The 14,698-nt window shown below is 40.7% G+C and overlaps 1 protein-coding gene and 1 long non-coding RNA gene across 20 annotated transcripts in view; one reads left to right on the top strand and one right to left on the bottom strand.

Moving 5' to 3' along the window:
* Positions 1–14,698, bottom strand: part of nrxn1a (neurexin 1a) — a 212,976-nt gene that overhangs the window by 40,928 nt on the left and 157,350 nt on the right. For all 19 annotated transcript variants that reach the window (XM_067430710.1, XM_067430707.1, XM_067430708.1 and 16 more), the window contains one exon: positions 12,016–12,197. In XM_067430710.1, the coding sequence (XP_067286811.1) occupies positions 12,016–12,197 (182 nt within the window). The remainder of the gene's footprint in view (positions 1–12,015; positions 12,198–14,698) is intronic.
* The window catches only part of LOC137056571 (uncharacterized), a 48,668-nt gene that overhangs the window by 29,146 nt on the left and 4,824 nt on the right, over positions 1–14,698 (top strand). The gene's annotated exons all lie outside the window — the stretch shown is intronic.

Below are 14,698 nucleotides of genomic sequence, written 5' to 3'. Positions count from 1 at the left end.
GTCTGCTGTGGGAACGTGTGGTCCTTCCGATTGATTTGTTGCCCGTTGCAAGAGCTACATGTGGCATTTGAAAATAATGAAATGAGGTGTGTATGAGAAGATCCCTCTGCGAATTCCCCTAATTCACACCTATCTGCAGGAAGAGAGCTAGCAGAGGACAAATCGCAACACCAGACTTCATTATACCCTCCCAGGAGATGTGTGTTTTTGTCTGGATACTCTCAAGCTTTCTTTTTCTGTCACACACACACACGCCCCATGTTGTCATCTCCAGCTGGGCCGAAGCTGGATGTTCCTTCCGCCTCTCACACCCCATAATGAAGACAGACTCTGCCCGTTAGCCCTATCCTCTTCCCATCACCGGGAACAATGGGGCAGCGTCTCCTTCACCCTGCTCTGCACTCTCTAACAGCGTTTCTCCAGGGCCAATCTCTCCCTCCCTGCCCATTTTTTTCAGCTTTGTGGTCAGAGAAGTGATGTGAGAGTTTGGCCTGCACTCCAATGGGCTGTGACACTCCACGCCCCCTTCTAATTGGAGAACGACCTCTCTTTCACCCTTCCGGTAGCTGTCCTCATCCTTCACTCTGAGTTCTGGGACCAACACCAAGTGTGGCAACCCTTTTGAAATCTCTGAAATGATAGAGTTGAATCAACCACATACGGTCAACTGGGAATATATACATTCTGTACGCAAAACAGGGTCTACAAGTAACACTCACCAAATGCCATTGGCATTGGCCAGTAAATGAAACGGTGTCAAATGCCAGTTGGCCAGGAATATTTTTATGAATCCTAGCAATGCAATGTTGTGAGAACATGAACATGAACAAATGTGTATGACTTTCAGGACAGTTACAAAATTTTAAGCCTTGACAATTTAAATATTCAAGCACAAGAAGACACAAAAGAGAACTCAATTTGTAACTTACGTGTGGTCTGGGGAGTTTTCAGTCCACAAACATTCAAAGCCATGTTTCAGAGAGCATGTGAATGCTGAATTGAGCTCTCGTTCATGTCTTCTTGTGGTTGAACGGACAAAATCACACAAAATTACTTAAAAAATAAAAAATATCAGTCTCTGTGAGTAACCTAGTAAACAAGTAAATGCAAATATTCAAGGAAGACAGCGCATGTATACAGTATCAGTATATCGGAAATGGCATTATGTCTTAAAGTGTCTGTTTTTAATGTTAAGCAAACAACAAAAGACAAAAAATCTCTCACTGCTCTTGACTGACTAAGGTTTAGTTATTTAATGTTAATTAAACAACAAAAGACAAAAAATCTCTCTACTCGACTGACTTAACTTTATTAAGGATAAATCTATATTTAATGTATACAGTGAAGACTATGCAGTATTATTTACATTTGATTTATTCAATTTCCTTACTTTAAAACTACTGTTAGACCAACATGAAAAAACACTGCTCATTTCATCTGTATCTTTGTTCTACTGTATTTATTTGTTCTATTGCTTGTAATTTGATTATTTGTTCTTATTTTTTACTGACTGTTTACTTGTCTATAATATTGTTTTCAGTTTATATTAATTAGGCTAGTATTTTTCCCTATGCAATTGAAATTGGAATAGAGAATGGTGAATTTTTACTGGTATCAAATCTAATTTTCAGAAGCCATCAGCCATTGGCAGGTGTGGCAAAAAGCTTGTTTTAGTCCCTGGCCATAAGCATACATTAGTTCTGACTTGGACAAAGGGGCCCAGACCTTTGCAGCGGGCCTTTCCTGCAATTTTAAAGTGGGCATGGTTTAAAAGAGACACCCTACGTCCTATATTCAGTCTCGGGTGTAATAACGTCCCAGTTTCACAGAATTTTCTGTTTAAAAAAAAAGAAAGAAAGAAGGCGGCTCTATTATGAATGCCTCAGGGGCTAAACATACGGGAGGGGAAAGCAAAATTGAGCCGTGACACCAAATCCCAGATTACCACAGAATAACAAATGTTTTGGGTGATGTGCTAAGGATTGTGTGTTTACTAAATGATCCCTAAAGCGAGTGAAGGAAGGGGTGTCATTTAAAAGAAGGGTTCCACATCACTGCATCTCGGCCATCCCTGTCCGTCTCCAGCTTCGTGTCACCGCTCCACTGAGGCCTGCAGTGCTGCTCTAAATATAAAGAATTAATACAACTGGATTCTCATTAGACTCAATAGGGGTTGTTATAGCAACACTGTTCTCTAGAGTTCTCTCGTTTCTTGTAGGCAATTAGGTGACAACCACGGTGCCATCCTGATTGACAGAGCATTTCATCTACACTGGAACTGTGACGATCTCCCCTCGCCAGACACAAAATAATCTAGTTGTTCTGAACTTGAGAATATGAATGTAAAAAATAAATTAGTAGTAGTTTAGAGGAGCATGTTTCTCGTTCTGCTAAATATACTTACGTCTACTATCCTGAACAGAAATGTGAACATTTGTTAAAGCTAGGCTGAAAATTCTTCTTTCATTTTGTTGACATGTTAGACATACAAGACATGACATGCAAGTTTTTTTGCACAGGGGGTTTTGGATATCTATTTTTATTCTCGTCATAAATCAGAAAATACTATCAACAGCCAGAAGAGGAAAAAAAATGTTTACCATGTTTTTAGGAAATGTTTTATAAATCAGGCAAATGCTAATATAAATAAAACATTAGGAATACAGATGGGACTAAAATTGGAAGCTTTCTGGCTCAGTCCACAAGAAAAAATAATAAATAAAACAAATATATAATATATAGTATTTAGTATATAAAAAACTATGGTTTCGACTATAGTGTTTACTGCTTATTAATGTACTGCTTATTAATAGTTAGTAAGAAGTTTTTGTTGGGATTAAGTTTAGGTATTGGTAGGATTAAGCAATGTAGAATATGGTCATGTAGAATAAGTCATTAGCATGTGCTATGCATGCTAATAAGCAACTAGTTAATAGCGAGAATTAAACCCTAAAATAAAGTGTTACCCGCTGTACATACTCACCAAAGTACTCAGTAATGTAAGGTAACTACATGGGTTAAGCTAAGGTTTAGGGGTAGGTTCAGAGTTAGTACCTAGTTATTACCCAGTTATTGTCATTACTTCAATAAATACATAGTATGTACAAATAAGATGTTTCCAAATCCACCCCAATGACTATACCTTTTGTGTTCCACAAAGAAAGTGCAGGTACAGGTTTGGAACAACATGAGGCTGAGTAAATAATGACATAAATAATATTTTCAGGTGAACCATCCCTTTTAAGCTCTAAATAAATCAACGAAATAATTGTGAAAAGGGGAAAATGTTCAATCAAGAGTAGCCAAACACACACACACACACACACACACACACACACACACACACACACACACACACACACACACGTTTGTTTTTGTGACATATGGGGACATTCCATAGACGTAATGGTTTTTATACCGTACAAACCGTATGTTATATCCCCTTACACTGCCCCTGCCCCTAAACCTACCCATCACAGGAAACATTCTGCAGTTTTACTTTCTAAAAAAACTGATCCTGTATGATTTATAAGCCTTTTGAAAAGTGGGGACACGGCCATGTCCTCATATTTCACCCTCTCCTTGTAATGCCTATGTCATAATACACATTTGTGTCCTCATATGTCACAACACACACACACACACACACACACACAAATGTGCGGTTGCTCCGGAAACCTGGAGGACAGAAGAGCCACTAATGATGTGTCTTATTTAGGAAAAGGTGCAGGCAGAAGCTTATGGAGTATGACGGAGTATGTGTGCCACAGCAGGGATGCTGATCTGCCATGGCATTCAGCTTAAATGAGCTGGTGCATCCAGGAAACCTCAGCCACTTTACATAAAGAGCCTCACAGTAATGTTCAAGCTAATACCAAGGGAATGCGCTTAATTGGATAGAACACCCAGACATGCAATATACGCTCTCATAAATAACGTGTGTTTGATATTAGATCAAAATATCACACTGTGTGTGACACGCTCCGGAGTGCATGTGCCCCAATGTTTGAGTACTGCAGGTTTGGTGTGAAACAGATAAATTTGTTGTGTCCGCAGAATAATTCCACTTTGGCAAGCAGTTCTTGTTGTTTCACCCCCTCCTCCTCTCTTTCTTTGTGTCTCTCTCTCTCGCTCTAGCGTTCGCTTGCTCGCTCTCACAATCTCTCTTTATCTTCTGGTAAGGGCTGGATCTGGTGAGATCATGAATCTTTTTGGCAGCAGAGATTTCTTTTCCAAGTTTTCTAAAAACTGAAAATAGCACTCTGTCCTAGTTCCTCTCGAACCTGAAAACCATATGCACTCTATGGGCGTTGTCTACAAAAGCCATCCAAGAAGTCAAGCATATTGTCTCCCTACTGCAGTGCCGAGATACGACTTCCAGAGTTAAAAAAAAGAAAACAAATACAAACAGTGGCCTGAATGCAATATCTCTCGCAGACAATATCATTTCATATTACAATTGACAAATCCGAGGCGTAGTGAAGTGTTGCTATTTTTGTAGTGATCCTTGTCAACCCGTCACTGGTCTTCAATAGTAACATGTTCTTTCATGCACTGACTCTAATCTGAAGATAAAAGCGTGGTAAACATAAAAAACAAAAAAACAACGCAAAAGGAACGAGTGGGCTGAGTTTGTCACAAAGAGAGCGTTTAAAAGAACACCTGTCTCTTTTATTTTGATGAATAAATTTAAATATTCGGCTTTTACTTCTGCTGCCATCTGTCTGCTTATCCTTTCAGATACTAAAGATAGCAAAGGCACAGTTTGCCATATGGCGCACTTATTCAAGAAAAAATGGCTGACGAAGACCAAATATTAAATCGTCTGTGGCCAGTCAAACTGTTCTCCACGCCACTCGTAAATTGCATAATGACCTGGCATGCAGTTTGACAGTATGTAAAAATGACAGCGTGCATGAATGACTTGTACTCAAATTATGCGGGTAAGTGGAAGGAGGAAGTAAGTGTCGCCGGGTTTTCGACGGAGAAAAGCAAAATGGCATTTTTCCAAAGCACTGGCTGTTTCCATTTAAGCTGCTGGGTGGAGACAGGCTTAGTCTGCACTGACGGTATGGGGTCAGCAGACACTTTGCTGTCACTCAGAGCCATGTCACACGTCACTCATGTCTGACCAGGTATGTCCTGCCCACTCAGACACAATTGAAGCAGAAAATCAGCATCTGTCACTCTCTTTTACTTTCACCTTCATCCAAATGCGAGTGTGTGTGCGCGTGCATGTATGAGCATATGAATCTCTTTGACTGCCCGGAGTCACTTTGACTAGAAACATCTAATATATATGTGGTTACCACACACACTGCCTGGCCAAAAAAAATGTTGCTGTTATAATTTAGATAGGCAAATGCTTAAGAGTCTATGATTGCTCCAAGTAATCACTTATTGCAGTAATTATTATGTTTCTAGCATGTTTTATGTTTGGCAACAGATCTTCTAACCCTAATTGATGGAGTGTGTAGCTTTTAATTTCTTAACCGTGTAGAAAGACACATCATGGTCATATTCCAGGATGGATCAGGCTCAAATTGTGAAAGAATGGCTGTGAGGGAGCATGAAGAATCACTTTCACACATAAGTTGGCACCTCTGAGTCCTTAAATTGATTAAAAGTCTTTAGGATGTGCTGGAGGAGACTTTACAGAGTGCTTGACTCTTCCGTTGTCAATACATGATCTTGAAAAATTGAAGCACCCCTTGATGGAAATAACATCACAACATTTGACAATCAATTAAGTGCAAAAATGTTTTCTTTATGCACCCTCTCAACCATTCTTTCACAATTTGAGCCAGATGCATCTTGACATTGTCATCCTGAAATACAACCATGATGCGTCTTCCTACATGGTTGTTTAAGAAATGAAAAGCTACACATGAATTATAGTTAGAGGAACTGTTACCAAACTAAACATGCTAGAAAAATAACAATCACTGCAATAATCACCGAATCATAGACTCTTATCCTATTTAAATCCAAACAGTGACTTTTATTTCTATATCATTTTTTATATTTTCTATACAATTCGCCTGAAAAAGAGAATGATTTTTTCTTCAGTGGAACAAAAAAAGGTGAATTTTTGAATAATATCCTGGTTGTTCGTTTTAATTGTTCAAGTAAATGGAGTCTAGGTCTGTGAAGCAGCAAAAGCAGTAAAACAACAAAACGAAGCATAATTGTATCATGAAACTGCTATTTTCTAAGTCTTCTGAGACCATATCTTACATTTGTTTGATGATTGAAATTGAAGTTGTAATACACTGATCTTCTCTTCTTCTGAAGCCTTGCACTACATACACATACACTTCAGCCTTGCTGTCACAGGAATAAATTACATTTTAAAATATATTAAAGGTGCCATGTGTAAAAATTGAGGTAAAAATATCCAAAAAATGACCTACACGCATCAAAAGAATGAGAAGAAATAAGGGCGATGATGTCATTAAAAAAATGTCAAGTTATAGTGCTGCAGAGATATCAACCTTGATTAGCAGTAGTATTACTAGCCCCGGCCCGACAGGCGGCGTAATACCAGTCTCGGCCATGGGAGGCGGTATACGGGCAACATAACCACCAGCCAACCTGCAATACACGAATAACTCGCACGGCTTGTGGGCGTACTTGAACCTGATGTCAATCGTGTGGAAAGTACAGCCCACTACTTCATTTCAGTTCAGGGAAGAGAGTGGACGGATGGCCGAAGCCCTTGGCCCCTTAAATGTATCTGATATGATAAAAATAGCTGCTTTACCTGACCGGAAAAAGCGGAAGTGCGCGTGCGGCCGGCGACTGTGTCCCGTCCCGTCATAATAAAAGTCCCGGTACTCGCGAGCCGTGTGTTTGTATAACAATCGCTCCAGCGGCCGTGCTCAGCCCCACAACATTTGGCCCTGCTCTGATTTACACTACAGTAACGTTATTAACCGCATCCATGAACATGATTTCTGCCCGAGTCCTATTTTCCACCAGCTGTGAGGTGAAGATCACGTCCCAAAATACTGCACTCACACCTGGCATCATCAAACTACGCCTTTGTTTAGAATAGGCGCCCTCCAGTGGACGGAAAGTTGCATAGTGCACCTTTAAAATGAGATTGCTAATAAATTATAATAATATTTCATAATATTACTATTTTATTGTATTATTGATCAAATGAATGCAGCCTTGTTGAGCATAAAAGACTTATTTCAAAAACATTTAAAGGTGCCCTAGAATGAAAAATTGAATTAACCTTGCCATAGTGAAATAATAAGAGTTCAGTGCATGGACATCACATACTGTGAGTCTCAAACACCATTGCCTCCTACTTCTTATGTAAATCTCGTAAATCTAAAACTCAACAGAAAAAAAAGTGCGCCCCCAACATTTGCATCTGTCCAAATGTACTGAAATCTACTGATGGTCTACAAGACACTCGAAGACAGCAAAAACGGCTCTCATGACACATGGTTGAGGTTTATTATAATCGGATACCACAACGAATCGTTCGTTTGTTCGGCCCATTTCAAGCAAGCTTCACTCAGCATCCTAAACTGAAGAAAGGGGCAATTACAACTATATTCCTGCAAGCAGTAAGTAATTTATCCACTTATTGACTAGCTGTTTAAACTATTTCTGATTAAATTGAAAGTTTTTTAGAGAGACCGCATCGTCTAAATGACGCAAGATGCTAGTACAGTAACAATAGGAAACTCCAAGTACCATACAAAACTAAATAGTGTCTAATGAAAGGTTAATATTATTTTGTATTACAAAATACAACCGTAGATACTTTTTTTACAGATCGTTCACGCGATCATTCTAGCAAACGTCACCTTTTCCACCATATAAGTTAAAACGATAGTCAATGGAGATTGATAAAATGCAGCTTACTTGTTTATTGGTGTTTTCAGATCATCCGTGCTCGAGAGAGAGAGAACTCGCGTGCATATGGTTGCCAGATTGGAATGTTTAGGTAAAAACCGGAGTGTATACGAGTTCTTTTCATAGAAAAGCTCTGTTTGGGGAATTTAATTACTAAAATCTGGCAACCGCATGAACGCAAGCTCTTTCTCGCGCGTGGATGATCTGAAAACACCAATAAACAAGTAAGCTGCATTTTATCAATCTCCATTTGAGATATTTTGTGCGGTTGCCAGATTTCTGATCTGTGTTCTGTCAGGATGGTCAGGACTCACAAGCCGCTTTACTGAACTGCTCTGAGCTCCGAGCTGCTGAAATAAGCCAATAAGAGCAGAGCTCAACATTAATATTCATGACTCTTCCAAATAAGGCAAAAACAGAGCATTACATCCTAGGGACAATTTATAGGGTCATCTGAGACAGCAGAGAGTAGCTAGCGCTCTGTAGAGCAGTTTGTCCGTTTAGGGCTACAGTAGAAACATGGCGACGCAAAATGGTACACGCAAAATGGTGACTTTACTGTAAAGGGACCCGTGGTAGATAGAATTCATGTAGATAGAAATCTCTCATTCTAAGGTAAGAAAAAACATAACAGTTAATTTTGTATGGTCTTTTGTCAGATATTCATAAAAAATATATTCTATGGGCTATTAAATTTTGGAGAAAATTGTCAAAAACCCTGGCGGTGGCTGGCAACTTTTTTTTTAAAACGCTGGCAGGGAAAGAGTTAAATGCCCTAAAAAAATCTAACTTTGTGCACCATGGAAATAAGAACATCTCAAAGGTTTGAAACAAAACTGGGTGAGTAAATGGATACTATTCAATTGTGGGTGAATTATCCCTTTAACATGATCACCCTGCCTGTCCTGCTTTTGCCGGCAGGTGCTCTCTGAAGGCTGTTTATATTCACCTCCTTTCTCTTCTTCTCTCACACACATTCTCTATCCCCCTGTCAGTACTACTGTTCACACCTCTGTACCTCTCACTGCTGAGTTAGCTGTGATCGTCACCATTCTTCAATTGGACTGATGTGCTCATTAGACTGCCCACACACTCACAACACTCTTTTGGCATCGAGAGTGTGAGAGGTCAGAAAGTGCTAATGATTTGGTCAAACCCCGGAGGTATAATCACTTGGCTTTGACTCGTTTACAGTCATCATCCATTTCTCCTTCACTCCTGTCCTGCTTGGCGGCTAGCATGGCTGCCACAAATGACCGGCCGTCCGCAAGGCATTTGGCCATGGGTTCGAACAGCTGGCAAGCTCATCCTGAGCGGAAGAAATGTATTTAATAGGCCATTACCCCTTAAAATGCAGCGTTATGGTGAGCGAAAGAATGCATACGAATGTTTTCTTTTTCTGTACAGTGCCCGTCTCAACATTCCTTACAGTTCTCGCTCTCAGTCTCGTTATTTCTCTCTCTCTCTCTCTCACTGCATGAGCAAGTGGCTCAATGATTTGGGGTGAACGATGACTAATGATAATCCCCAGTGATGGTGATATGATGAGATTTAAATGAACTCTGTCACAAGTGTTTAGGGTCATAAGCAGAAACGGGGCGCGGGGGGAGGGATGCCACTGTCTGTTTGAAAAATCAGGACATCAAGGCCCGCTCGTTAACATGGTCAATGATCCTAAGTTAATTCACTTTCAGAAAGGCAGTCTCTGGATAATGATATCCTCCCAGTCTACAGACAGGTTTATCAAAACATTCTGTTACATCACCGAACAGTCTCGCCATTAATGTCAATACTGACATGCTTAATCTTGTCAGTGCCTAAATATAATTAACGGAAATGGAAGGGAAAATCTTTTTTTCCCCCCCGTTAATTATGGGGTAAAAATGGTACCGGATATCTATAATGATTTCAACTGCTTTATGGACGGTTAGCGATGTAGGTACAGCTAATTTGCCCTCCTACACAACACTGATTCATTTAGTAAATACCTTTTATGCTGGCTTAGCAGTCATCAGTCCAACAAGCATCAAAAATGGCAGACGTAGCACTGCAGAGACTCCACCAGTCACACATTAGAATTAGCCTAGATATCCACCGCTAATCGCATCAAGACATTAAGGGCCTTTAATTTGCTCATAAACATTCCCTGCCATCCCTATGCCAAAAAGCCATATATCAGTCATGGATGCCTGATTAATTGTCATGCCAATATATGGAAATATATAATCTGTGATAATCTTAATTACAGGCATTATGTAAAGTGTTACATATCTTGGTCTTACGCAACTCCAGCAAGCTCATTTTAAGACTCATTTTCCGAAGATATCATTACTACCTACCACCTTTAATTCTCAAGCTAATATCGGAGCTGAAATGCGAGGAACGCAATGTTCCAAGTACATGAGAAGGTAAATCATAGTTACAGTATTGAGCTTCTGTGTTTTTGCTGTTTGATAACACATAATGAATTTGCATATCAGTGCTGCATATTTACATACACAGGGCACAGGGTTCATATGTAAACACAAGCATGCAAACTAAACTTAGTGTTGATACTTTAGATTTGGTGTCTTTTATTCAAGAAATAGTCTACCATGCATGGTATTTAAATTATGTAATTTATTGACCCTCAAGTCATCACAAAATCGGTTTTCTGTCTTCAGTGAAACAAACATTTCAACATTATTGATCCGACTTCACTGACACCATTGTATGAGAACGGAACTGAGCTGAACAATGATATAACTGCACTCTCCAGAGCTTCTGTATAGACAAATGAACTAAACTAATAACTAATGCTTTTACAACAGAAATGAACAACTCCGAACTAACTTAAGCTGGACAATGACACTTTTATTTTACACTTCAAAAACGACAAAGTATCATAAAATTATAGATTTTGATGATATTTTCGTACTTTTGTGTTATTTTTGAGTTTTTTACATTATTATATTAAATATATCAGCCAGGGTTAGCTTTAAAAAATAAGTTTCTTGTATTTTATGGAAAAAGAAAGTCATGCTGATTTGGAAAGGGCAAATAATGACAGAGTTTTCATTTTTAGGGTAACTATCCCTTTAAAGGTATGTTGGGGCATTGCAGCACTGTAGCTGAAGTCATGGACAGCAGCACGCATCGTAAACTCCAGGGCTCAGCTGGAGAAATCATTACCTCACCTCGCTCGCAACGCATTTGCTGAGGCAGTCGTGCAACAGTCACGCCATGATGCCACCCCTGAGAGAGCTCTCTGATTCTTCTGGGAATCAAGTTTGTGATTACAGCAGGAGTGGGCGTAAAAAAATAAAAAATAGAACGAACGAAAAAGAAATAAATAAATAAAAAAACATAACTCTTCGAAGCTCAGTGCCAAACACTTTCCTGTCCCCCTTGCCTCCACCTCCTCCACCTCCCACTCCTCCAGCACAGCATGTCATAGGAAATGCGGGTTCTATCAAATAGCATCCTCAGAGCAAGCGTTGGTAGAGCCTTCTATTCTGAACATTATACAGATTTTATTCATGAGGGCGGTCTGAGGCGCTGGAACTTTCTAAAACAGACCAGCACTTTGAGTGTTGGAGGAGGCGTAGAACACTATGATTACCCTAATGATCATTCACAGGGCGCTTCGGGAGCACGATGCTTGGTGAATTTCTACTCTGGGGTTTGAGCGAGAATGAATGAACAGCAGGCACTCTCAGGAGAGTCTGTGTAGGTTTAAGCAAGTTCAAACAGTGGGGTCCAAAAGTATGAGACCATATTGAAAATCTGGGATTTGTTTTATATAAACCTGGAAATAAAACGTTTGAACTAAACTCAAGATTCTGCAATATTTTTGGGCTAAACAATTACATTTGTGGCACTGATTATGTGTCTCTTTGTAAAGATGAAAGATGTTCTTTCAGCTCACTGGATAATTCTCAAATCATGCTGGATAAAACTTGAAAACTTGTGAAATTCATGCAGGTCATTGCTAAAAGGAGTTTGAATACATTTTAGATTCTCTTAGTATTCAGTGCAATTCAAATTTCACTTAAATTGCTATGCTGGTAATATAACTCATCATAAAAAAAACCCTGATAATTCGCGTTCTCAGATTTTGTGACCCAACTGTAAGTATTTGTTTGCGTGTGTGAGACTCACAATCTGAAGCTGCAGGTAGTCTCCCAGGCCGGAAGAGCTGTCCACCCTAACCAGCACTGCATCCTTCTGCTGGGTGCTAAAGCCGACAGCCAGACGGTCAGCTCGTGTGCTCGGTCTATCGTTGGGCGGCCATGTGTACACAATGAGCCCTCCATCACGTCCGAATATGTATGTGGTTCCCGCTGCAGAATGAGAAAGAGAAAGGAACAGAATATTAAGTGTACGAACATCAAGATAAGTGAGAAAACTATTTCCATTTGGCATGTGTGTGCGTGCACATGCACAGCTCTGCTCCATTACACAAAGCACAGGAGTATCTTGATGAACCCATCAGAGTGCCAGACGGCCCCTGCTGGTCCCTGATTGGCTAAATTATAGCCCTTGTGTGACCCTCGGTACGCTGATGTCACCAGGAGCACCTGTGTCTGTCGAAGCATGTGCTAAAAAGAGTCGCTCTTGCTACAACCACTCAAAGCACGCAGCCCCCATCCGAGCCCTGGGCTGATTGAGCTGATTACAGCCGCTCTCCTCACCCGCCAACACACCGGACAATCAATCCAGCCCCACAGCCCCCAGCCCAGCATCTACTTCTGCATGCATTTATTCTGCCAAAGGTGGGCAAACACGGCACGGACTAGACAGCTATTCCTGCTCAGCGAGACGCATGCTAATGCCTGATGGAGCTAATTACAGTGTCAGAAGCAGGTAGCTTACTGTGAGCGGGGTCACTGTGATTCAACGCCTGCAGGAAGGTTTCTCGGGTAAATCGGCGTCACTTTTTGCGGGGAGAGATAGAGAGAAATGGTACTAATGGAGTTGATCTCATTAACTGGCGGACTGCGGCAGCTCTTTTGATCAGGCGTGACTTCAATAGCAAAACAGGCGAAAGCGCTTCGACTGTGGCAGGTGCAGTCGGGGTAATGTTCGCGGAGCAAAGAGCTCATCAACCTCAAGATAACAGCCTCGGGAGATGCGAGACGCACTTCAACACTCTTCTCCGAGGACTGCTGCGCTTCTGAGCTCCAGATGCAGATAAGACGGGCGGCGAAGCAGCACGGGGAAAAAGCCCATAGGAAGCCGGAGCTCTCAGAAGAGCGAGAGGCCCCGAGTTAAAGTGCTGAGAGCGGTTTCAGAAGGGCTGGGTTATTTCCTGGCACGTTTCTCTATTTGCAGAGCCGTGCTCATTAGCTCCACTCTCTGTGATTTTTCACCAGCGGGCTCTCGTCAGCCCCCTTGACCGCATCTCAATGAGACTGTTTCACACCGTGTCAGCGATCGGCCTGACCCCCTCCAAAAACAACACCCTCGGGGCAGGCACATTCGCTGACATGGGTACACAAATGTTCATACACGCGCACAGATTCACACGCGAACTAACGCCCGGTTAGTGACGACTCCCTTGACGAGCTTGTTCGAAACGCAGGGAAATGAGCTCTGCTCATTAGCGGGGCTCAGATGGTTGAACTTCACACACACATATGCGCCCAGGCCATCATAGATGTGAAGAGGATAGGGAGAGCTAACGGATGAGATTTAGGCTCTGTTGAAATCTGTTTCGTGCGAACCGCTACGGCTGCCTGCCTCATATCTGTCGCTCAGTATGACGGCAAATCGCAGCTGTGGGTGAGTGAATGGATTTGCCGGGAAGGGAAGCGTAAAGCTATGCAGAGATTTACGGGCACAAATGGGCAATGTGCGGCGGCACACTGAAAGTTAAAATCAGTGCAATCAACTTTTAAAAATACAAGATGACATCTGACTCATGAATGTATTTAAAGGGACAGTTCAACCTAAAAAATCTATCATCATTTACTCACCCTCATGATGTTCCCAACTTGTAAGACCTCCTTCTGTGAAACACAAAAGATATTTTGAAGAATGTTTTACCTTATCTTGTCAATATAGTCTAAAACAACCCCACTGACTTTCATTGTATATATAAATTGAAGACATAATTAAAAATGTATTCGGTTATACTTGTGTCCTTGTTACAATGTACACAAGTAAATGCTCAATAATATGATTAACAACATGTACTTACTAAAGGCCAAGAGTTGGGGTTTTGTTGATGTTTAGATGCTGGCAACTATGTTATAATTAACTAACCCAATAGTATAAAAAGGACACTGTAATATAAAGTATTTTCATATCTTTTGTGTTTCACTTAAGGGTCAATGAACATTGTAAAATAAACCCTAGAGAGGGTGATAAGGACTTCATCCAAAGGGGATGAATCTTCATTTTGTGATAATGATAGGCTTACTGAATATTATCTGTTCATACTTAAAGGGTTGGTTTATCAAAAATGATAATTCTGTCGTTAATTACTCACCCTAATGTCGTTCCACACCCCTCCGTTCATCTTCGGAACGCAGATATTTTATATTTAGTCTGAGAGCTTTCTGTCCCTTCATTGAAAATGTATGTACGGTATACTTTCCCTTTCCAGAAAGTTAATAAAAACCTTAAGTAGTCCAAAGTAGTCCATATGTGATATCAGTTGGTTAGTTAGAATTTTTTGAAACATCGAAAATACATTTTGGACCAAAAATAACAAAATGTAAAACAAAAACTTTATCCAGCATTGTCTTCTCTTCCGGGTTTGTTTTCGATCCGTGTTCGCGACTGCGCAGTCTCCCTCAGACTATAAACGAAGCTCTTGCGCACCAGATAACACGCCAGC

Source organism: Pseudorasbora parva, chromosome 21 (assembly GCF_024679245.1).
Source record: "Pseudorasbora parva isolate DD20220531a chromosome 21, ASM2467924v1, whole genome shotgun sequence".
Classification (NCBI taxonomy): Eukaryota; Metazoa; Chordata; class Actinopteri; order Cypriniformes; family Gobionidae; genus Pseudorasbora; species Pseudorasbora parva.
Note: the sequence above shows the minus strand (reverse complement) of the source record. Positions and strands in the feature narration are given on the sequence as shown.